The sequence below is a fragment of the Umbelopsis ramanniana genome, assembly GCF_025399195.1.
Source record: "Umbelopsis ramanniana AG unplaced genomic scaffold K450scaffold_14, whole genome shotgun sequence".
Classification (NCBI taxonomy): Eukaryota; Fungi; Mucoromycota; class Umbelopsidomycetes; order Umbelopsidales; family Umbelopsidaceae; genus Umbelopsis; species Umbelopsis ramanniana.
Window position 1 is genome coordinate 271,411 of NW_026252100.1, and position 22,564 is coordinate 293,974.

Below are 22,564 nucleotides of genomic sequence, written 5' to 3' on the forward strand. Positions count from 1 at the left end.
CTATAAATCGAGGATACCGTCATTCAAGATGTAGTTTTACGAAAGAACTTTATGTAATTTGACAGTAACACCCAGCCGCTACATATTTGCTGCTCCAATCTGTGATAACAATGGCTTGACAGTATACTGTCATAATGCAAACCAGGAGCCACTGGCTGTCAAACAAAACCATTCTGTTCTGTCAGTCTATATACAGGATGTTCATAACTTAGCCGCCTCAACTGTTCAGATTAGTCATCGTCGCGATTTAGCGGTCGCTTTTCCATTCGCATTGTTAGGTTTCGCCATTTTTGACCCGTTTGTTTTCGCTGCAATTTGTGCTTAACAGAGTCGTTGAAAGTTTCAGTAAAAGGTCGCCTTATTCAAACTTATAATGATTGACAAAAATATGGTTTACCTAAAGCCTTGTATCCTCGATTCATTAACGTCTCATCACCGCTATTAATCATCGAATTTATTAGACCTCGTAGTAACTGGTCGCTATAAAAAGAATAGAGTCAGTGTATGGTTTCATTGGAGGTCCACTATCCTGAAAGCATACTTTTCCGTCTTTTCCAATTCTGAAGATTCCTCTTCTCTTAGATTCTTGTCCTCGGCATCGGTCGGACCTATTCCGAAATGGTGCATACCAAACCCGTCCAAATATTCCTGATCCATCGGATCCTGGTCTTCGAGCATGTTGAATGTTTCCTCAATCAAACTTGGCTGACCCGGCATATAGTGACCTGTCAAAGATATCGTACTGTTGAAATTTTGAGTCAGCTGAGGTTATTTGATATACGCGCAATATACAGAACATACTTGACACCAGAAGCAGAAAACGCAACAGAATTCCCTTCATAAAAGCATACATCTAACAACTGCGAGTCCATCTTGTAATGGAGTTATGTTAATGATGATTGACGATTAATGACATTTATCTTCAAATATCTCCCATACCGTTTTCATGTTCAAGGAACACAAAACAAAATCTTGACCATCCACCGTTGCCTTGACACACGTCCTTCCTTCTTCAGGTTCTTCCAATAAACAAGCCTAATCGAGAGTGGCGCAAAATTATTTATTTGTTAGCGTTGAGGGCTGTATCACGAGAATATTGGACTGGAATGGCGAGTATTTATACCTGGGTTAGTCGGAAGGATGCATCAACTGTCTGGACGTATTTCCGGCCAGGCAAAAGAGTTAAAGCTGGACAAGTCAATGTGAGTGATTCTGCTTTTACCATGTCAGAGACGTTGAATGATGATGGCCTACCCCATATTCCAGAAGGCATAACAGTGATTGCCTCAAAAGCAGTTGTGAAGGTAAGAAAAAAAATTATCCCAGCGACAAATTTAAATTGCCTAATTTGGAGCAGCAGTCCACGTGACTGGCGAGCGTGCAGTTTCACACCAGCAGTTCACCTGAAAGCAGAGAACGACGTTATGACAATCTGACGAGTGTGAACCTCTTACAAATCAGAGATCTGCCTACTCCAATTTTACCAACACATATAATCATCGGTGCATGGCAGAAGCAGAAGCAATTTCGTCTTCTGTGATAGCTGCACAGGATGTTATAAAGCCACCAGCGCGTTCCCGTGGGCGACCTCGGCGAAAGGGCGGACCATCTCGCACTGTAGTTCCAACACTTTTATCACCCATCACACGCACAGACGGTACTCAGCATACTTCTGCTCATGATCCCGCCGATGTGCGCCCAAGAGAAGAACGTTCATACAAAGAATTCTTTCCAGATCTGGATATAACGCAACCACTCCCAATTGTCCGATCATCGCAACGTGAAAATGACGCGTTACCAGCATCAGAAACTGCTTCCATTGCCGCAGCTTCTTCGCAAAACAAAGTGGTGACAGAAGAAAACGGCTCTGATTCCAGTGGAACATCCCAAACAGAAGTTTCACATACTCTAACCAACGGTCAATTGCTCAACGGCGGCAAATCTCCTTCCGCTACGGCCGAATCTGTCACCTCCGGCGTGCTAGGTGCGATATCCAAAACCCTGACTTTTGCTCGAAATCAATTACAAAGGAAAGAAAACGGGACAACAGCTCCTGAAGAACTCAGCCCTGACTTTGAAGAAAGTGACCTTTCGTCCGTAAGCGATACTGCGGCAACTTCATCAGAGGATGCAGCTAGCTCTTCAAAGAGTATTCTAAAGCATGGTCCACAAGAGAAATCCAACATGGAATCACAGGCCGGGGATTCAAATCCTTACCAAGCACTGTCTACGCGTCCAATGCATGGCGCTAAGGATGTTTCAGGGTCCACCGTTGCATCTGAGCAGCAAGTCACTTTAAATTTACCTAAGCCGTCGTTTTGGAAAATTCAAGATCCAAAACCCAAAAAGTCAAAGCCAGATCGCTTTCAGAATACCACGGAAACATTGGAGATCGATGAAGTATTCAAGCGTCCCGACAATCACTACATACGGTATATAGGTAGGTGCAGGCTTTACCTTCATCATCACCATAGTCTGCCATTCTGATCATATTTATATTACAGAACCTACGGAAATAGATCTCTTTGAGACTGTAGAATATGATATGGACGAACAAGGTACGAATACCGTAACCTCAATAATCACTTCCGCTGCTCTTCATATATCTAACCTTTGATTCATAGATGAAGCATGGTTACGTTTGCTTAATGCCGAAAGGAGGAAGGAAAATTTGGGCTCGTTAAGCACTGATTTATTCGAGACTATTATGGATCAAATAGAGAAAGAATGGTTTGACCTGGTAAGCTGAGATGGATGACATTTGACCGACCAATAACTATCATCGCTCTTTTGCTTATAAACAATTTTTGGTGGGATAGGTCAAAAATCTTCCCAAACAAAGCGCAGATGAGCCTGCGTTGGATTCTGCCTGCGCCATTTGTGACGACGGCGAATGTGAAAATAGCAATGCAATTGTCTTCTGTGACGGCTGTAATTTAGCGGTCCACCAAGGTAAGCAGGTATGGGTTGAACTAGTAGATGAATGCAACTATACTAAACTGGCGCATTAGATTGCTATGGTATCCCGTATATCCCTGAAGGTCAATGGCTTTGCCGTAAGTGCATGGTTTCTCCGGAATTTCCAGTGGTAAGTAAAAGGATGTAAGACAGCATTATTCGCCATTGAAGGCCGACACTGACGCCGTTAATACCAGTCATGCCTCTTTTGTCCAAACGAGGGAGGAGCTTTCAAGCAAACTAATACTAATAAGTGGGCTCACTTGTTATGTGCGATATGGATCCCTGAGGTTGGCGTGAGCAACAGTGTTTATATGGAGCCTATCGACAACATTGAAAATATACCAAAGAGTCGATGGAAACTTTCATGTTTTGTTTGTCGACAACGAACAGGAGCTTGCATCCAATGTGATAACAAGCACTGCTTTACGGCATTCCACGTTACTTGCGCTCGTAAGGCAAAGCTTTACATGAAGATGAAGACGCACAACCCGCACTATGATGGAGGCATGCTACGAGCATACTGTGATAAACATACGCCAAGAGATTACAAGGAACATGTAGATGTCCATAAGACCCTTGCTGCAGCACAGAGAACCTATGGCTCACGGCCAGCCACCGTCACGTATACTATGGAGGATTCAGAAGATGAGGATGACTACATGCCTAGCTCCGATGACGACGAAAAAACGACCTCGCGAAGTTATAAGCAGGCAAGGAAACGAGAACAGCAAAAACAACAAAAATTGAAAGGACGTGATGTAAATTTGCAATCATTGAGCCAACTTTCGCGTAGCTCTAAAGCTGCTCGCGCCCATCAGCACCACTATACGTCGGGAGCCCCCATAGCACCGGAATACATCATTGATAAACTTGAAAACTTGAAAGCTTTACGGTCCGCAAATCATCTTCGGAGGAAAACGCAACTTATCATTACCATCTGTCGCTACTGGTCATTAAAACGTGAATCAAGGCGAGGAGCACCGTTACTCAAGCGTCTTCACTTGGAGGTAAATCTACATTACTTGAAGCGTTAAAAATTAACATTCTCACATCCATACTCACATTGTTAATATTCTTTTATATCAGCCTTGGACTGCATCATCCTCACAAACGAAACAAACGGAAGTCGAAAAAGCACGCAAAGCAGCTGTAAGTCGCATATTCGAACAGAACCCTACTTTACGACAGATACTAACCATCTTTCTTATGTATGCAGGCTATGATGAGTTTACGTGCAGATTTAGAGCGCGTTCGAATGCTCTCAGAACAGGTACAGAAACGAGAACGACATAAGCTGGAAAGGCTTCGTAAACAAAAAGCATATCTCGAAATCATTCTCTTCCCGTTGGAATACATTCTGAAACCTATTTTGGAAGAACTGATGGAGTGAGTAGGAGAGTTACAAAAGCATACACAATGGACATAACCATACTGATGGTCTGCTCTCGTTCTTTCATTAGATTGGATAAGAAAGATTTCTTTGCCTATCCTGTCACCGATGATATAGCTCCGGATTATCGAGATGTTATCCGTCAACCAATGGCGTTTTCAGACATTGTTGAGAAGCTCAATTCCCATACATATACTAGCGTTGAAGAGTTCGAAGTTAGTATCCCTCGACTAATTTTACTGGTTATAGCGCATCAATTTCTAAACCCTTCATCCTGTTACTATAGGCCGATCTACAGCTCATCTGCCGGAACAGCATGACGTACAACAAGACCGACACCGCTTATTATAAACTAGCGCAGAAAATGGAAATCCATGCGCAACCATTACTCAAGCAAGCAAAGCAGGACTATGCAAGCATGAAGATTTCAGAAGAAACGGGCATACTCGACATTGGCCTCCATCCGGAAATATTCACGTACAATTTACTCAAGATACCCACTGCTGAGGAATTAGCTAAAGAGGAGGAGCGTCGACGACAGGCTGCTGAGCAAGAAGAGGCAGCTGCGTTGGCACTGAAAAAAAAGCAAATGGAAGAAGCGCATGCACGTGAACGTCAAGAACGGAAGAAGGCGGCTGCTGAAGCTCGAGCGGCATTGGCTGGTCAAAATAAGGATGGTAAACGATCAACACGTAGTCAACAAAATCAAGTGGCTGCCCTTGATGCACTTAAATCACGGCCAAAGTTGTCGTCGGAAGCCAAACGATTACTTCAAACCAGGGCCATCGAACTTCATCGTTCTGAACCTCTTCCTACTGATAAGAAAGTTCAGCGGGGGTATCTTTACGTCTCAGAAACTGAAACGGAGGACGATGGCGAAGACGAACCGCAACAAGAGAAGAAGGAAGATGAAGAGCGACCTGAGCAAGAAACTAAACAGGAGGAGAAGATGTCTGTCTCGCCAGCACCTCCACGATCTAAGCGTACCGAGACGAAGCGGCAATTACGTAGTCGATCACAGCAAGAAGAGCCGCCTAAAAGGGAAACTAGAGGACGAAAGCCTTCTGCTGCTACTATTGAAGCGCGAAAAAGAAAAGCCCATACGCCTGAACAAGACGGCCGTCATGATTCATCTATGGCAAGAAAGAAGCCAAGGCTAGACAGAAAGGCTAAAGTGAACAAACCAACTGCGACGCCAAAACAACCTGTGAATCCCTTTGAACATGGGCGAATTGTATGGGCTAGAGTGATTGGTTTCCCTGCACATCCAGCAAAAGTAAGTATCTGTTTGGATGTAAGCTCGACGGGTATATAGTCACTAAACATTTCGAACCCTATCATAGGTGATTGATATTTCTAAGATGGATGTGGAGAAACGGATCATGGATCAAAGGAACGACCCTAATCAAGTATTAGTACAGTTCTACGAGGTGAACGAGAAGCATCAGTGGTAAGTTGTTCAAAGGAATAGTCCATCACATGTGAGTGAATGCTTTGTCTAAGCCAATATTTAGGGGTTGGATTTATCGACAAGAAATCGCTATCCTTGGAGACCCAGAAACGGACATTGAAAAGCTTCGAATGGCCCAGCGAACCAGAAAGCTCGCTCGAATCACCGAAGTCAAGCGAGGTTACCTTCATGCAAGTTCTTTCCTTGACATTGACGGACAAGCCATTGTTGACCAAGTGTTTGGAGCTGATTCGAAGAAAAAGTCGAAATCCAAATCTTTGAAAGCATAACATTTCACTTGTACATTTTTTATTTTTTTTATTTGCACACCCTTTTTACCTTTTCTTTTCTCTTTCGCTATTCTCTAATTACACATTTGCGAATTCCTGAGTTTCCTCTGTTGCTACCACTTTTGCACTACGCTATTGAATAAATATTACAATAATTCCCAAATTGACCATCACACACCATGTCGGAAAAGCAAGCAAGGGCTTTTATGGAACAAGCAAAGGAGAAGCTTGGCGCCTGGTCCATGTTCTGGAGCTCTAGTGACAGCCTCGAAACTGCGGCAGAACTGTACATAAAAGCTGGGAATAGTTTCCAGCTGGCTTCAATGTGTAAATATCCTCGGCTGTCATAGTCTATATGGATGCTATACTTACATCCTCCTATTCTCTAATATGCTTAGGGCAAGAAGCTGGAGACGCCTACGTGGAGGCTGCCAAGCTCTATAAACGAGCTGATCACGCTATGTTTGAAGCTGCGCGATCTTTTGAAAAGGCTGCCAAGAGTTATAAGAAAGTGAACCCCAAAGGTAGATATTTCGCGATACCGTCATGGATGCACCCCCCAGATCAAAGCCCTGATACTTCGTTGTAGATGCTCTTACTGCTATGATAGCGGCAGTAGCACTCGATAAAGCCAACGGTAGCTATCGCATAGCTGCCCGACATTTAGAAGAGGTAGCTCAGATCTATCAGGACAAGCTAGACGAACCTCAGAAAGCTTACGATTACTACGATGAAGCAGCCAATCTTTATCACGCCGATAACTCACCAACGTACGTTAAAAGACAGATGGCTGTTTGTCCAAAAAAAAGGCATGAGATTCTTATCCGCTTCTTCATTCCTCTAGGCTTGCAAATCGATGTACATTGAAGGCTGCGGAATTAGCAGCTATCCTCGGTCAATACGATCACGCCATCATCAAATTTGAAACCGTTGCATTTGCTAGCATAGATGACACTCTCCTCAGTTGGTCGGTGAAGGAGTACTTCTTGCAAGCTGCGCTATGCCACATATGTACAAAGGTATTGTTGTTTTTTTTTCACCTTAACAATTTTAAGTTTCAGGAACGCTAATATCTTTGCGAAAAGGATTATGTAGCGTCAAAGAAGCAACTAGAGAAATATGCTGATGCATACGTCGGGTTTGATAATACAAGAGAATACGTGCTACTAAGTGCGATAATACGCAGTGTTGAAGATGAGGATGCTGATGCGTTTACTCAACATGTGTACGACTACGATAAGCTCACCAAGCTGGACAATTGGAAGACGACTATCCTACTGCGAATCAAACGAAGTGTGACGGACGATGAGATCAACCTCAGATGATAACGGCCAGGTTGGAATGTGTAAAATAAAATAAAAGAAATTTGAGGACGGGCGTACAAAGTGTGCGGTCATTGCCATTGACTTCCTTAAAAGGTGTTGAATTGATGTCAGACATTTGCCGAAAAAACAATGAATAAGAAAAAAAGGATCGAGCTTTCTTAAAAATATTTGGTTTTACCTTTGCTCGCCATCTTGGCAAATTTCAACTGGCAATGTCCAGTTCTTTCTTTCCTACCGCATTCACTGCCACATCAGCACTCAATTCATCCGCACTTTCATCCGCCATTTCCACCGCCAATGCAACTAGTATCATACCTACTTCAACCACCACCCCATCCGTCACGGAAGCAGCAACTCTGTCAACCACAAGCTCAGTGGCAACAGCAACAACCACCTTTAATCCATCAGATTGTATCTTACAGCCTTATGAGAGTAATTGTTTTAATGTCACTGGATCAACGGTGAATTCTGCTCAAAACGTGGCCGGATTGTCTGCACAGATGATCACTTGTACGTCTGTGGGAGTCTTGTGTTTTTTGATCTTTTGCGCACTGCGAACGCGGTAAGTAACCCGATCCATCAAAATGCTTCCCAGTTCAACCTGTCACTGACCTATGCTGTGTGTAGATGGACCATTCTCTACCAACCACGTTTACATATGAAACGGTAATTGACGCTGAAACCATCCTTCATATCATACCGTATCGTATTGTGAAATCTCAATGTATTTATCTACTCATCTGTATAGTCATTCTCCTCCAAACTTACCCAAAAGCCTTTTCGGTTGGATTATACCTTTGATTCGTATATCGCACGAAGAAGTTTTGGAAAAGGTCGGCATGGACGCTGTGGTGGTAAGTCAGTCAATCGATACGGTTTTGAATAGCATCGCTATGTTTTAACTCCAGCCATTTTCAATGTCAGATGCTTCAATTTCTGCTGATGGCCTTTAAGCTGTTTGCTTTCTGCAGCTTTTTTGGGGTTACAGTCTTAGTGCCCATCTCAGTCTCAGTCAGTCATGTAGCGAAGGATGACCCATCTGCATTAACCATCATTGCTGTGGAGGATTCGGAAAGATACATGATAGCTTACTTGATATTTACATATCTGTTCAGCTTTGTCTCATTTTGGCTCATGTATGGAAACTACGACGCATATATTCGACTTCGGAGACAGTATCTGATCCGCAATAAGAAGGCTCTAAGCGTCAGAACCGTCATGGTGACTGGAATACCCAAAGCGTTACGAAGCGACCAAAAACTCGCAGAGTATTTTGAGGATCTTGGCCTTGGTGCAGTTGAATCGGTTCATGTTGTACGCCGCGTCAAAAATCTACGAGCTGGTGTGGAACGCCGTGGAGGGTATTTGCGAAACCTTGAAAGTGTGTATGCTAAATATTGGGGTAATCCTGTTCAAGATCCAAATTATGACCCTGACAGCATACTGGACGAAGCCGAGATGGTAGAGCGCTCTGATCACGTAAAGCAAAATACCAATGTTCCTTTTATTGTCAAAAAGAAAGAACGCCCTACCACCCGTACCGGCTTTTGGGGATTGTGGGGACAAAAGGTCGACGCCATAGACTACTACACCGAAAAATTCACCTCGGAAGATGACAAAGTCAACGAATTACGTGCAAAGGTTGACTTTGACCTCAGCTCAGTTGGATTTGTCACCTTTGAAAACATTGTTGGAGCTGTAAGTGGATTTGATCTAATATCTTTTTCGTCTAGGATGATTTTTTATCAGCAATAGTTCTAACTGGATCCCCAATTGTTACAGCAACTGGCCGCTCAAGTCTTGGTCGATGGTCAACCTTTCAAGATGAGAACGAAGCTGGCCAAAGAACCCCGCGATGTATACTGGAAGTCGATCTTGATCCCTGGTCGTATAAAAATTATTCGCGTAATCATCGCTTGGATTATTTTGCTGTTCATTGCTATTTTCTGGGTTGGACCAATTGCCCTTCTTTCTCTTTTAACCAGTCCCCAAACACTGGTGAAAATTGCCCCCGGACTTGTTAACAATCAAAATCCCATTGTTCAAGCTATCTTCCAAGGAATTTTACCGCCTCTGGCCGTTAATATTTTCATGGCCTTAATGCCGTTGATTCTGGATGGTAAGTAGATGCATCTTCTGCTTATATGACCGATTGACTTTTTTCTAAAAAAAATTATCTCGCATACAGCCCTTGGTCAACTTCAAGGAATCTCATCCAGAAGTGATTTAGCAGACGCAACTCTTAGCAAGTAAGACTCTTGATCCATCTAGCTGCTCTCATATCCAACGTATCTTACTTACTAACATCTGCATGTTTACTCTTTTTGCCCGCTTTGATTAGATATTTCTTCTTTCTATTGCTTAATGTTTTGCTGGTGTTCACTTTCTTCAGTTCCCTTGGCAAAACTATCCAAAGTATCATTATGAATCCATCATCGGTTGCTAATTTGTTAGCTTCGTCACTTCCTCAGGTAAGTAAACGGAGGAAAGGTGCTACAACAGTTTACATTCAGGTTCTTATTCTATCTCGCATACAGGTCGCACCGTTCTTTGTCAACTATGTTATTTTGAAAGGAATTATGTTGTAAGTGTCACTCATGACTCGTACATTAATATGCTCGTTTACTAAACGATCACATCAAATGTTGCAGAACACCACTGGAGCTACTTTTGATTGGATCTATCTTTGTTCGCGGATTCAATTACCTCTTCCTATGCAAAACGCCTAGAGACTATGCGGAAGCAAGAGCTCCCCCAACCTTCTCGTATGGATGGTCATATCCCAACTCTCTCTTAGTTTTCGTCATTGTTATGGTATATTCGACCATCTCACCTTTGATTCTACTCTTTGGAATGACTTATTTTGGCCTTCAATACTTTGTTTACAAGTATCAATTCCTCTATGGTAAGTACACTCATTGCCTTTGCAAATTAAGCAGATGATGATGACTTTATTAAAAAAATTTATCAGTTTACTTTACTCCTTATGAAACGGCTGGAGGAGCATGGCCAAATGTGTTTCCAAGACTGTTAGTTGGCATGATTATTTTCCAACTGACCATGACAGGACTTTTCTTCCTCAAAACTTACATTGTCCTTGGCGCTCTCTGTGTTCCGTTGATCGCGTTGACCATTTTGTACTGGGTTGTAATGCACAAGGCATACTATCGTAGTTCCAAGTCGTTACCGCTGCAAATCTTGAAGGAAGATATGATGACGCTTCCAACTCACGTCGATATACAAGATGTATTGAGTAATCGAAAGAAAACAAATCGACCACCAAGTCTTTTAAGTGTTTCTTCTGTGCAGGAAAAAGATCAGAAGGACGGTCCCAGCGTTACATTGCGCGACGCGACTCCTTATCAAGAGGAGACGCTTAGGGACGACCCACCGATTCGAATTGGTTCAGACGGCGCCCTTCCTAGAGATAATGAACCCGTACGAAAGCCGTCCAGGCTCAGGAAGCGAATTGCACTTGATTTCGATGACTATGAAGCTGTCCCTGATAAACTGACAGACTATCGACAACCTCCGCAGAGTTTAAATAGCGGTATCCTTGACACAGGCTTAAGACGCTATGGTAATCCTGCTTTGGTCGGAGTACTACCGCAGCTATGGCTTCCTGTTAAAGCAACAACAGGCGATCAGCCTGCTACTCAACAACGACCAAAATACCGTCCAAGAAGAAGTTCGGGTCATATCCCAGCTGCATTGTCAAATATTGTGAAACGTGCCGAGTCTGCACGTAAAGCAGTATCGGGAAAAGCAAGAACAGTGCGAAGACCACGACGAAAGGCGGCTGTTCAAGTCGCATCGGCAGAAAATGTCGATGGCCAGCAACCTTTAGCTGGTTCTGAAGAAGGTCCAACAGAACCAAAAATACCCATTGATCAAGCCTCTCACCTAACAGCCAGTGGCACTTATCCAACTATCAATGTTGAGGAATACCACGACGCAAACGAGGAAAACACAGATCGATATTCCATGCTTTCGAGACAAGAGCACCCTATTGAGGAGGAAGAGGCTCCTCGCGGGGAAGAACACGATGATGATGATACTACGGGTGGAGACGATAACGACGATTCTGACCAGGAAGCTCCCGAAATTCATAAAACATACTATCATCATCCTGAGAGACACCATTCCTCCAACAATATCGCCAAAAATTCTCAATCATAGATATACCCTCCTGATTGAACGTATACCAAAATGGTTCTAGATTTTGATTTGATGTTATCTAATGTAAATATACCGTATACCTCTTGATCCTTCTTGCTCACAAATAAACATGTGTTAGAAAATATATTGCGAAGCAAGTCTTTGTTCGAAAGAGAAACTCTAGTCATAGAGATGAAACAAAACGGTGTTCGTTAAACGACTTCGACTCATACGCATAACATAAATATTCCTTGAGCCAAAATATGTTGCATCGATTTTATGTTATTTTGTTGAAAGTGCAAATGGTAAACCTCGACAGAGTGCTACAATGTCTTTTGTGTCAATTTTTAAATTGAGTTTGATCAACGCATACGTGACTTTGTTCTACCTGACCAGAAAAAAAAAAAAACGAACTGCACTGCACTACAAACTCGCGTCAACCTTCAAACCAAACGACCATGGCAGAATCCGTTGACAACTCTCTCACCGATCGCATCCTGCGTTTAGTGTCCAAGCAAGACAGTTTGCCCGAGTTTCCAGCCGACGCTGAAGATCTACCTTCGGATTACGAGTATGATCCCGACGCCGACGAGGAGATTGAAGAGGTCGAAGAAATAAGCGAGAATGACTTGTTGCAATACCTAGAAAGTGAGCGGTCAGCACTCTCTGTGGCGAAACAACTCTTTTTTACGGAACAGCTGGAAAATGCGAATCAGCTGCAACTTCAAGTTCTGTCACCAGACGATGTACATACTCTCTACAACGTTGGCGCTGTTGTTATAGACAACGTCATTGACCCAGCTATCATTCGAGGCAAGTAGCAACCATATGACATTTTAAAAGCGCAAAATAATATTAAAAGGTCACATCTGATACAGGTGCTAACCAAGAGGCTGCGGTTATGAAGGACAATGGCGAGTTCCAACCTGCCCAGCAGTATCGCAAGGAAGGCGATGATATGTTTAGAGATGAGACCGCGCGCGATGACCAGACCGTCTGGCTCGATCCGGCAATAGACTATGAACAGGAATCAAAGCAACACCTGAATCAAGTCTTGAGAATGATCAGCCAAGGTCTCCTTCAAGACTTGTCGAAAATCATACATCTCAACGGCAAAGTAGAATACCAATTAGCATACTATCATCCACAAAATGCGCGCTACGAGCGTCACAGGGACGCCTTTCCTGTATCAGACCGAGAAGATGTTACTCAGCGACGTGTGACAGCTATTGTGTACCTCAACCCTGACTGGGTGCAAGGCGATGGTGGCGAACTTCGGATATTTGGAAAGAACGGTGAAGCTGATCAAGATATTGCTCCCATCGCCTCTCGCATGGTTGTATTTCTTAGTGGTGTAGCTGACCATGCTGTCGTTGCCGCCTCTCAAGATCGATATGCTTTGACAGCATGGATTCGATAGACTTATAAAGATATCTATGTACAATATTGCCATTCAAATTGGAAACTGCCAAAATCTTGAAAACTTTTTTATTTCTTTTCAAATCAGATCAGATGAATCAAAACTTACTTTGTTAAATACGCATTGCCAATATAAACAATGTCTTTTTCTTTTTTTCTATGTACATCCCATTACTTCAGCAAGTTTGCCCTCGTTAGCAAGCATGGAAATATCATCGGAGCCACCAATGCTGACACCGTTGACAAATATATTGGGGAAGGTAGTTCTTCGAGACAAATTGTACAAAGCTTGCTTTATGCCCATTTGATCGGCCTGAAGATCGACTTCCAAGACAGTGTATTGGCCCGGGCAATGTTGGTTGAGCACCATCTTTGCTCTCATGCAATAAGGGCTATTGAAAAGGACATGTTGTCAGATGAGTGATTGTTGACATGGCATGCCTGGAGTGTAAAACTTACCAATAAGTCTTGCTAAACATCAGTCTTGGATTGGATTTAATCAAAACTTGAATAAACGCTTGGGTGGGCTCTCTGAGCTTTAATATATGGACAACGGGACCAACATTGACATTGGCGGGGAGGATAGTTTGCCATTCTGCAAAGTTCAAAAGCTGTTGTGGATTCTTCACCAGAGACTCAATGTATGGACGGAATGGCTTGATGGATACCGACTTGAGACCATTTGCAGAGTAGATCACATCGTACAATTCAGAATCATACTTTTCAGGTTCTGAGGTTATCAAATGTGTATATCCGGCAAGAATATACTGATCGGCGTTCTCGTGGTCTTCTTTTTTACTGTATCGCCACGATGGGTATTGTTCACCAAAGCGAGAGGCACCGGTCATGGCTGTCGTGACATCCATATGGACATACACATTTGTTTCGAGTGATTCTAAATGATGGAGAGTCTCCAATGCCTGTCCTCCAGGATAATTATACATGGATATGTAAAGCATGAACGAAGATGCCAAGGTAGAAAGCAACATGGATCCAGCAATGAAGGCCAATAGAGCCTTATTGGCAGCCGATTGTTTACGCGACTTGACATAGACGTTATTGACAGTGATGGCAGCAGCGATAGTGAACATAGGGATGGTATACACGATGAAGCGCCACTCCTTATGAGGGAGAAATGAGAAGGCCAAAACGAACAGAATGCACGGTGTCAGCAGTCTGCGTGCTCGCCTATCGGCAAGGTAGGAAATGCCAGCCAAGGGGTAAGAGACAAGAAGAAGCCTTGGTAAAAATGACAAGAAGTAGGCTGTCATTGGAAGCGTACCCCATTCCGAACTTTTGTTGAGTACTCCGTTAAAGTAAAAAACGGCACCTTCAGGCCATAGTGGGTAAGATTGCCAAAAATATGAATCAATGGGTACAGTGACCAAAAGAGATATAATTGCAGTGACGACACCATTCAAAAGAATATCTCGAACGGATGTACTACGATGGATCACCAATTCAGACAGCAAGATAAAGGCTAGCAAAATGCCGACCTCGAAGCGGAATACCACAGCAGTAAATGTCAGCCATCGAATGGATAGATTAAGTTGTTTTCTATCATTGGTGGCTTGAGCTTGCAGCCAATGTGAGAAGCCTTCCAATACAAGAGGCAGAGCAAGGATATTGGGCAATGTTCTTGACGACCAAAACAAAAAATGAAACTGAGTAGCCAACAGCAACGCTGTCACATTGGCAGTAACGGGACCGAATAGTTTACGAGTGGATAGTAGAAGACGGTAGAGCCCAAGGCATACCATGGATGCAACCACTAGCCGTGCAGCATATTGTTCCAGCAAGCGTGAATTTAACACGGTAGCCGGCCATGTGAACATAGCCACAAAGAGTGGGCCGATAAAGGTTCGGGGGACCACGCCTGGAAACTCGAGATGGTCATATTTTGAAATGTCGGTTTGGTGATGAATAATGTCGTGTACAGCTTGAAGATTGAAGCTCTCTTCTACTTTGGTGAATGGACATAGTATGGCATGAGCGGCCATACCGGCTACCACGACTGCAATGAATTTACTCATGCCGCGTGAACTGGGGGAATATGTAAGCTTGTGCCTGAGAGCAGGGAAAAAAAAAAAAAAAAAGGGTGGTACGCCGGACAGCCAATGTTTTGCAGGCTAAGGGCCTTTCGCGCCATATGTTATGCACGCCGCTGTACTCAAGCAGCAAAGCACGCTTGGTGCAACAAAGCTACTGTGAACTTTTTTATATTTTCAAAAGGAATTACTTTGTTAGTTAAGTCAATTCCCAAACCGAGAGCTCCATTGTGTTAGCATGCTTTCCCAGGTAGGATCAGGTCTGAGGCGGGGGTTCGCAACTTCTCTAAAGTTGAATGTCCATGGTTACCCAAATAAAAAAAATTATATATATAAAGTGGCAATTCAGAATGTGCAACAATCCAGATGCCAATTAATCTTTTCTGCGCTTCTTCACTTTCGATGAAAGACGCTTTTGACGAGATCAGTATTGCCCCATTAGATTCTTACATCGACTTGTGTGGCACTGGAGAAACGCAACCATGTTATATATTCAAAGGTGATATCCATCTCACACTTAATAAACCGGTCAAAATACGGTCTATGGAAATAAAATTCAAAGGCACCACCATGGTCAATATGGGTCTCAACACCATTGGCCTCGGTCACGATACGGCGACGACGTTTGGTAAAATGAAGCAGGTCCTTGTCAACAAATCATCCTTCAGCGCAGGATCTTCAAGTATACCTTGGGAATTTGCCATACCACCGCATTTCCCGCAAACGTTGTCACTCAAGCGAGCGAGTCTAGCATATTCGTTGGAGGTGGTTGTCAGTTTCGGGATCAAAAAATCATTACGTGTCAGCTGTCCCGTGACGATTCGACGACCCACTTTACCGTCTTATCAGCTCGCGCCTTACATGGAATCTCGCTTATATAAAGCAACCATACCCACTAAATTCCACTATGAAATCGAGGCACCCACTTTAGCTTGCATAGAGCAAGAAGAGCTTGTTTATTCTGTTAAATTACTCTTATTCTCGTTGGACAAAACTGTTCGTGCTATCAAAACCACTTTGGTACAAGTGGAATCATACAGGTAGGATGATGGCTTTGTGTTCATTAAAAATCCAACCCATCTTGATGCTAAATTTGGCCTCAATTTTCCTTGTACTTGCATTTGTGCTACTCTTTAGATCTCAGCCGCAAAGCAATCATCAGTGGGGTCATTACTTAAAGCACAGCGCACAACCAGAGTGGAAGCCATCCGAACAATCCTTTGACCACACTTGCCATGTTTTGGATCCAAAATCATTCAGAGCCAATGGAACAGGTACCCTTAGAGACTTGACCAAACCAGCACCCAGCGTAACTCATAATTTGGATGATAATAACATACCATCCTCCTGGACCAAACCGCTTGTACTACGGCAGCCTATTTCACAACAGTTCAACGCCTCGGTCGATTCTCCCCTGCTTACCATATCACATCAGTTACATATTACTCTCACATTAATCCATAAAATTGATGAGATCACTATCAAGGTTCCCATCATACTCTCATCTCATCCCTACACCACACCTATACCACCCACTCAACCAGCCACCACCACCATACTTGATTCCAAGGATTTACGTATTCGTCCACCGAGCGAATACTCCGATGAAGAAATTAGCGAAAAGAACATGGATGAAGAGGACATGATCAGTGAAGATGAGTTAAGCTCTAGTAGTGATGAAGAGGAGGTGAACCAATATACACCCGCCGCAACCACCAAATTCACCTCCGAAAACGCTTTAAGTTCCACTTTGCGTCCACCCTCTAGTATTGCCATGACGCCGACCACCTTGGTGTCAGCCCATACTTTTGGTCGCCCTGTTCGTCGGTTTGCTTCCGCCTTAGATCTTAGTGTCATGCCACAAGACTCATTCGAAGCCCTTTCCAGCAAGCAAAAGCCCCTATTGACAATTGATGTCTCTTTGGCGAATAATCAGCCTGGCCATCTTCGAATACAACAAGCCGCTAAACATTTATCCTTGAGAAAAAGCACGTCTGCTGAACAGTTGATTTCGTTCAGATCATCGGAAACTTTGCCAGAGAGCGACAGACAATTGATGAGCAAACTCTTGCGGTCGGAGCAGAACAAAGCTTATGGCATGTTACACAATCAGGAGAGCAATATTCACTTGAAAGGAGTCAGACTACAGCCCACCACTATCATAGAACAACCATCTTACACCAAAAACAATCCATCTCTTCCATATAAACAACACAGTCGATCTGTTAGTCACCCAACATCCACCGCGTCCATATCCTTCTTGCAATTGGATGACGATAACTTGACGGTATCCTCCCTTTCTAATAATTCTGACGTTGCACCCAGTCTCAGCTCCACTGGGTCTGCATCCACTGGAACCACCCGAAGTAATCCACTGCAATCAAGACCTCCTACCCCTGTCCTGAGTTATGTGCCTGCTTTACCTGGAACCACCATTCTTCATCAGCCCATTCAAAATTATTCGCTTCCCGAAGAAGATTTCCCCGCGCCGTTGACCGCTACCACCGTCCAATCCACCATAGCATCTTCTGGTCTTATTTCACCTGCCAACCCTCGGCTAAGGTCGTATATAACCCATGACTCTAGCTCCGACAAGTACGAAACCTTGACCTTCTCATCCTCCGGACATGAGAGCTTGAAATTCAATACCAGAACACCCAGTACCATCGTTGGACGAGAAGAGGTGATGAGGCGGTATATACGCAGTGCTACACCACAACAGGCTATGCAGAATAGAAGACCTGAAGATGTTTTACGAGTGAAAACAAGTCGTATGACTCGCCTGTATGATGAGGATGCGCATGATGAAGTGTTGGATCCTTTACCGCCCGTGCCCCAAGTACCGCAATACAATGTCAAAGCAAAAACCAGAAGCACCGTCACGGAGTATAGCAGCGATTATGAGTCTAATAGCGATGAGAGTTATGACTTTGATCGGTCGTCGTTTAATTTTCTTGCTCATGATCCGCATGCCCGTAGTACTACACCTCTACCCAGACTACCACGGTTGTCGTTTGGAGCGTCCTTTGCATCTGCGCTAGGGGTAATAGACGATGATGGCCAGTCCTAAGGGTTCTACCTGGTGTCAGAACGATGGTCTTTCTCGCACTTTCATCATTTTCACTATTTATTTATTTTTGCGATGATTTGTGTCAGGAAGGTGTTGTTGTAATACAAGAATTGGGAGGATTCAAATTTGTGTCAAATCTGTGAAATATAAAACAAAAAATTGTACAAAAAAAAAACAAAGAAAGAGAGAGCCAGACCATTGTTGGAATTGCTGTAGTTATTACAATTTATTCCATGGGATTAGTGTATCCTGCTTGAACTTTTTCGATTTTCTGACGAGGACATTTTCGACGTCTACTTTGCTGGTGGGTGCATTCCTCACACAACAAGTCGTATGTGTCCCGTCGAGTAGATAGTACGGGCCACTTCCAGGCAAGAGATCTACGTCCTTGCAACAGGCCATCTATACTTTTTGATTGACTGTAGGTTCGGCGCGAGAGCCATTGCTTCACTGACATGGTAATCTTTTTCGAGTATTACGCTTTTCTGGCCCGAGGACAGTGAAGAAGAGACGCACAAACAAAAAGGAAAAAGAAAAGATGCGTGCTCTATTTATTAAGGCGCAGATTTTATCTGAGCGGTGTAACATGGAAGATAAATCGAATGTGGAAGGAGCAGACCATCATTGCAAGCCAAACAACCTAAAATAACGAAAAGGGTTGGGACAAGCCAAGATATCTGGCTCTTTTTCTCAATGCAGAAATGAATTCTTAACCGCAAAAATCCTTGTACATCCTCTCCCGCAAGCAACCCCATGTTAAAGCATACTTTGGCTTGCCAATGCTGCACCACAATTTGGGGATTACCAAGGTTACCTTGATAACACTTTAAAAATTCCTAGTACCACCACCTCCTCCCCACACACACAAAAAGCCATTGTCGCTTGCAACTCCACACAACCGAATGGTTTTACCTCTTCGATCAACCTGTTCATGAAGTAATTAATTTCTTGATGGAATTATGAGAAGCGGAGGATGGGTTGGGACGTCGGTTGTGAGCGGCGGAGAATAGATAATAATTAAAGGGTTTTTTAATTGTTTTCTATGGACTGCAGTCCAATGCGGTTCAAGGGTAGCGAAGAGATTAGCAAATTTCACAACATACTTGTCTTTCCTTATCTATGCGGCACCTCCTTGCAACACCCCACAAGTTTTGCCTAGATGCATGATCAAATAGGCAAATATCAATGAAAATGGTAATAATGCCCATTAAACTCCACATTTACCAAAGAACCATGTATCAGTCTAAGATGAATTGGCGCGAAGGTGAGTCAGTTGTTTAATCATTTTGGACGAAGAGGAGCCGAAATGCCATGGTTCTATTTTGGGCAAGTTGGCCGTTCTTGCTTGTGGAAAACCCTTTACCCCCACAGTCAAAATATATGGCAAGTGTTTATTTCTATGTTGGTTTTTTTATCATAACTACAAAAATTATTCCGCTTGGAAATGATCCAGCACCTCTTCCTTCCAAACTCTTTTCGTATCAAAAGCTGAATTCAACTTGGTGCACAGTAAGAAGGCGCCTGACAGCTTTTTGTGCAATCCGTATGTTTCATCGGGAGGCGGGGTAAGTCGGTGTCGTAGCATCACAGGGATAGTGTCCCGCACCCGCGCAGTGACGGTCTGCGTCGAGAAATCATATAGTTCAGGAGCGTCACTTCTGAATGGTTCTCCCAGCACCATAACACTATCGATGTGAGCTTCTTTCATGACCTATTGAAGCATGCAGAATCAGTATCTTGGTCATGGTTGTGTGGTATACACGGGTATTAACTCACCGCCGTCTCGTATCCAGTGACAAAGCCTAGGTCCTTGGAATATTGCCAAACACCTTCTCGATCACCTCGTGACGCAGACAATAGAATTTTACCATACTTTGAAAGGAAGTCCGAAGGAAATTCTCGACAAGCTCCAAAGTCCAACAACTCGATCTAGACACAGCAGAAAAATTTAACTTAGTAAAGCCTTCGTGAGTGATTGTGTCATTGCTATTTCGTTTTACCTGGCCGCTTTGCCTATTGTAGAAAAAATTGGACCAATTGGGATCGGTTTGCATGAACTTGAAGGAGAACACCTCACGTAAACATAAGCGGAGCAAGTTTTCACCGAGCTTTTTGATCCATGGTTAGTTTTTTTAAGCATGGTCTAAGACTACGAATTTTCTTACCTTGTTTTTAAGCTCTTGTCGTTCAGTAAGTGCTTTACTTAGCACTTGGCCTCGTAGTCGCTCACTAACTAAAACCATCCGAGTACTCAAATCCTTGACAACGGCGGGGACCTTGTAGCGTTCGTCGCCGTTTAGCAAAGTCTTGAACCGCACAGCATTATCTGCTTCACGGACATAGTCACATTCCCATGCGAGTTCTTGTTTGGTCACTCGAATTGTATTGTCAAGGTAAAGACCTTTTGGTAAAAGATTTGAGAACGTCACAAGCGTCTTTAAGTTGTTTAGATCTGAATCAATGGATTCACTGATGCCTGGATATTGGATCTTAATAGCAAGCGACATTCCATTAGATGCTAATGTAGCAGCATGAACTTGGCCGATGGAGGCAGCCGCTATTGGTATAGGGTCGAATGAACTGAAATTTGAGCGCCATTCACTTCCCAGTTGTTCCTTCATGACTTTCTGTAAGGATAGTAAATTACCAAGGTTGCCATAATTGACTCATAACGCTCAATCTTATCCTAACCTCCATTTGCCATTCTGGCATATAATTTGCACTATCGTGAACGCGGAGCAAGACTTGTTCTAGCTGAGGTGGTAGCATGGACTGACCGGAATTGGCGGCCTGAATACCTTGAATACTTAGCATCTGTCCCATTTTCAACGCAGCTCCTCTCATTTGTGACAATTTTTCCACCAGTCTATCTACATTTTTTTCACTAAGCATAACGCCTAATAACAGGGCCAGAACGTTAGCAGGAAATTTTCGGAAATGTCCTTGGACGCGACGGATAGTGAAAAACAAATGCGTGACTCACCTCCTTCCGCCTTCGATATGCCAGTCATTCGTTTCAAAGATTCATTCATCGCGCCAAAGCCCATGGTGGTCGCCAATGATCCATAGTGCCATAAGCGACTGGTGCGTGATGTAGGTATCCGTGAAGACTTCAAAACACGTCGCTGGCTCTCTTCATCCAATGGCACAGTCCCACCAATGCCACTTGCTTCGTCTAACAATGTTTCTTGGGCTGCAGCAAGTGGCGCTTGTGTTGAGTGAACATCGACAGTTTCTTTTATCAACGGTTCTGTCTCTGCTTTGACATTACGTTTTACGGTTTCTACGGATGGGTTCGAATAGGCTACCGATTCGTTGCTTTCTTTAGCAAATGACGGTTGAGTTTCGGAGCTAGACTGGTTTATCTCTTTGTTCAGCAGTACGCTAGCTGTTTTTTCGTAATTATAAGAGTCATTCTGACGAGATTCTTTAAGATTGGCGGTATCGGACCGAGATTCAACGGTGTTGGGTTGAGAGGCGGCAGCAGGTGACTGTTGAATGGTTGTCTTGGTGGGATTCAGTAAACTGGAGGTTTTGACGTGATGGGTAAGGTGTGCAGCTTCCGCTTTAACCAGTGTCGTCGACACCGATTTCACGGCGGCCGATACACCAACAATGTCGACAAGGACTCTTGCTAGACCCATTATGTCAGGTTGAAGAAACGACGGAGTGCCTTCAGGGCCGGAAATTTGACACTTGCAAATTCGACGTCACAAACAATTTTGACTTACTTTTTGTTGAAGGGGTGGCTGGTTTAACGTTTCTTGAATCACTCGCGCAGCTCATGGCGGACTCAGAAGGCGAGCTGTCATGGCCAGAATATCTCAAGACACGAGTGATGGCTAACATCACTCAGTCGAGCGTTAACAGTCGACTTGAATTCATTCAGCATTCACTACTAATTCGTTTGCGCAGACACGGTAAGGGTTCATCGATCTAGTGGGAGGTGCTTCACTCAGCTCGCAACTAACTGTTTTTATAGATCTGCCCGAAGAGGCTTTACCTGGCTTATTGCATCTTATCTTTTTGACATACACACGCTATCAGGATAGAGAATCTCGCCTTGCAGTGCTGGAAGTCCTCAAGGAATTGAACAAATGGAATTCCAGTGCCTTTCAACATGCCATCATTCCTTCCCTTACCAGGGAAGTAGAAAAGACGGATAAAAAGTCGCCTGACGGGTAAAGTTTGCCGTACAATGATTGAAGCCTGGGGATTTACTTCAAAGTGATTAACTCGTAATCTGTTCTAGAACTTTTACAACTGCTGCGGCCCATCGATTCACTTTGCTCACTTGGATCAACATCTTGCTTACAGCAGCATTGAACTCCAGCGACGATGTAGCATCATCATCCGACGTCAAGAAGGTCTTGCAGTCACAAGCTGTTTTACTCTCTGGCTTAGCGGATGAGAAACGCAAGGGAATTCGCCAAAGTGCTTTCAGCGACACTAG

At 43.6% G+C, this 22,564-nt stretch overlaps 8 protein-coding genes across 8 annotated transcripts; 5 read left to right on the plus strand and 3 right to left on the minus strand.

The window, feature by feature from the left end:
• Positions 1-22: 22 nt before the first annotated feature.
• Positions 23-1,296, minus strand: K450DRAFT_232030 (uncharacterized protein). Its single transcript, XM_051587528.1, has 7 exons — positions 1,255-1,296; positions 1,124-1,188; positions 940-1,035; positions 802-872; positions 542-742; positions 398-480; positions 23-320 (listed from the first exon to the last, which is right to left on the minus strand). The coding sequence occupies exons 1-7, from the start codon at positions 1,271-1,273 to the stop codon at positions 235-237; spliced, it is 621 nt and encodes a 206-aa protein (XP_051446590.1). The 5' UTR covers positions 1,274-1,296; the 3' UTR covers positions 23-234.
• Positions 1,297-1,414: 118 nt separating this feature from the next.
• K450DRAFT_232035 (uncharacterized protein) lies at positions 1,415-6,181 on the plus strand. The gene is made up of 12 exons (XM_051587529.1): positions 1,415-2,440; positions 2,505-2,558; positions 2,625-2,740; positions 2,820-2,952; positions 3,012-3,088; positions 3,156-3,968; positions 4,048-4,110; positions 4,178-4,347; positions 4,422-4,566; positions 4,638-5,627; positions 5,695-5,801; positions 5,866-6,181. Exons 1-12 carry the CDS (start codon positions 1,507-1,509, stop codon positions 6,089-6,091), a joined length of 3,828 nt encoding a protein of 1,275 aa, XP_051446591.1. The 5' UTR covers positions 1,415-1,506; the 3' UTR covers positions 6,092-6,181.
• On the plus strand, positions 6,182-7,542 carry K450DRAFT_232042 (uncharacterized protein). The gene is made up of 5 exons (XM_051587530.1): positions 6,182-6,418; positions 6,490-6,615; positions 6,681-6,861; positions 6,936-7,110; positions 7,177-7,542. Exons 1-5 carry the CDS (start codon positions 6,271-6,273, stop codon positions 7,414-7,416), a joined length of 870 nt encoding a protein of 289 aa, XP_051446592.1. The 5' UTR covers positions 6,182-6,270; the 3' UTR covers positions 7,417-7,542.
• K450DRAFT_232048 (uncharacterized protein) lies at positions 7,540-11,728 on the plus strand. Its single transcript, XM_051587531.1, has 10 exons — positions 7,540-7,978; positions 8,044-8,082; positions 8,165-8,270; positions 8,341-9,114; positions 9,199-9,535; positions 9,605-9,665; positions 9,758-9,887; positions 9,954-10,000; positions 10,068-10,321; positions 10,388-11,728. The coding sequence occupies exons 1-10, from the start codon at positions 7,629-7,631 to the stop codon at positions 11,593-11,595; spliced, it is 3,306 nt and encodes a 1,101-aa protein (XP_051446593.1). The 5' UTR covers positions 7,540-7,628; the 3' UTR covers positions 11,596-11,728.
• A 145-nt stretch (positions 11,729-11,873) lies between these two features.
• On the plus strand, positions 11,874-13,389 carry K450DRAFT_232051 (uncharacterized protein). The gene is made up of 2 exons (XM_051587532.1): positions 11,874-12,387; positions 12,453-13,389. The coding sequence occupies exons 1-2, from the start codon at positions 12,033-12,035 to the stop codon at positions 12,992-12,994; spliced, it is 897 nt and encodes a 298-aa protein (XP_051446594.1). The 5' UTR covers positions 11,874-12,032; the 3' UTR covers positions 12,995-13,389.
• Positions 13,120-15,089, minus strand: K450DRAFT_232053 (uncharacterized protein). Its single transcript, XM_051587533.1, has 2 exons — positions 13,453-15,089; positions 13,120-13,385 (listed from the first exon to the last, which is right to left on the minus strand). The coding sequence occupies exons 1-2, from the start codon at positions 15,024-15,026 to the stop codon at positions 13,151-13,153; spliced, it is 1,809 nt and encodes a 602-aa protein (XP_051446595.1). The 5' UTR covers positions 15,027-15,089; the 3' UTR covers positions 13,120-13,150.
• A 318-nt stretch (positions 15,090-15,407) lies between these two features.
• Positions 15,408-18,111, plus strand: K450DRAFT_197696 (uncharacterized protein; the record flags this gene model as incomplete). Its single annotated transcript, XM_051584554.1, has 2 exons — positions 15,408-16,081; positions 16,179-18,111. 2 exons carry the CDS (start codon positions 15,408-15,410, stop codon positions 18,109-18,111), a joined length of 2,607 nt encoding a protein of 868 aa, XP_051446596.1.
• A 1,289-nt stretch (positions 18,112-19,400) lies between these two features.
• K450DRAFT_232061 (uncharacterized protein) lies at positions 19,401-21,766 on the minus strand. The gene is made up of 6 exons (XM_051587534.1): positions 21,095-21,766; positions 20,803-21,008; positions 20,277-20,738; positions 20,112-20,219; positions 19,888-20,040; positions 19,401-19,822 (listed from the first exon to the last, which is right to left on the minus strand). The coding sequence occupies exons 1-6, from the start codon at positions 21,753-21,755 to the stop codon at positions 19,541-19,543; spliced, it is 1,872 nt and encodes a 623-aa protein (XP_051446597.1). The 5' UTR covers positions 21,756-21,766; the 3' UTR covers positions 19,401-19,540.
• Positions 21,767-22,564: the final 798 nt, after the last annotated feature.

Excerpts from the sequence above, each read along its gene's own strand:
- K450DRAFT_232053 (XM_051587533.1), bottom strand. The coding sequence starts at position 15,026 with ATGAGTAAATTCATTGCAGTCGTGGTAGCCGGTATGGCCGCTCATGCC. Across the intron at positions 13,386-13,452 it reads ATGTTTAGCAAGACTTATTG|CCCTTATTGCATGAGAGCAA; the intron begins GTAAGTTTTACA and ends CCTTTTCAATAG.
- K450DRAFT_232061 (XM_051587534.1), bottom strand. The coding sequence starts at position 21,755 with ATGGGTCTAGCAAGAGTCCTTGTCGACATTGTTGGTGTATCGGCCGCC. Across the intron at positions 20,220-20,276 it reads GACAAGAGCTTAAAAACAAG|CTCGGTGAAAACTTGCTCCG; the intron begins GTAAGAAAATTC and ends TGGATCAAAAAG. Across the intron at positions 20,041-20,111 it reads ACAATAGGCAAAGCGGCCAG|ATCGAGTTGTTGGACTTTGG; the intron begins GTAAAACGAAAT and ends TGCTGTGTCTAG.
- K450DRAFT_232035 (XM_051587529.1), top strand. The coding sequence starts at position 1,507 with ATGGCAGAAGCAGAAGCAATTTCGTCTTCTGTGATAGCTGCACAGGAT. Across the intron at positions 2,559-2,624 it reads ATATGATATGGACGAACAAG|ATGAAGCATGGTTACGTTTG; the intron begins GTACGAATACCG and ends TTTGATTCATAG. Across the intron at positions 4,348-4,421 it reads ATTTTGGAAGAACTGATGGA|ATTGGATAAGAAAGATTTCT; the intron begins GTGAGTAGGAGA and ends TTCTTTCATTAG.
- K450DRAFT_232030 (XM_051587528.1), bottom strand. Across the intron at positions 1,036-1,123 it reads CATCCTTCCGACTAACCCAG|GCTTGTTTATTGGAAGAACC; the intron begins GTATAAATACTC and ends ACTCTCGATTAG. Across the intron at positions 743-801 it reads TTTTCTGCTTCTGGTGTCAA|TACGATATCTTTGACAGGTC; the intron begins GTATGTTCTGTA and ends AAATTTCAACAG.
- K450DRAFT_232051 (XM_051587532.1), top strand. The coding sequence starts at position 12,033 with ATGGCAGAATCCGTTGACAACTCTCTCACCGATCGCATCCTGCGTTTA. Across the intron at positions 12,388-12,452 it reads TGACCCAGCTATCATTCGAG|GTGCTAACCAAGAGGCTGCG; the intron begins GCAAGTAGCAAC and ends CATCTGATACAG.
- K450DRAFT_232042 (XM_051587530.1), top strand. The coding sequence starts at position 6,271 with ATGTCGGAAAAGCAAGCAAGGGCTTTTATGGAACAAGCAAAGGAGAAG. Across the intron at positions 6,419-6,489 it reads TTTCCAGCTGGCTTCAATGT|GGCAAGAAGCTGGAGACGCC; the intron begins GTAAATATCCTC and ends TAATATGCTTAG. Across the intron at positions 7,111-7,176 it reads TATGCCACATATGTACAAAG|GATTATGTAGCGTCAAAGAA; the intron begins GTATTGTTGTTT and ends CTTTGCGAAAAG.
- K450DRAFT_232048 (XM_051587531.1), top strand. The coding sequence starts at position 7,629 with ATGTCCAGTTCTTTCTTTCCTACCGCATTCACTGCCACATCAGCACTC. Across the intron at positions 8,083-8,164 it reads CCACGTTTACATATGAAACG|TCATTCTCCTCCAAACTTAC; the intron begins GTAATTGACGCT and ends TCATCTGTATAG. Across the intron at positions 10,322-10,387 it reads CAAGTATCAATTCCTCTATG|TTTACTTTACTCCTTATGAA; the intron begins GTAAGTACACTC and ends AAAATTTATCAG.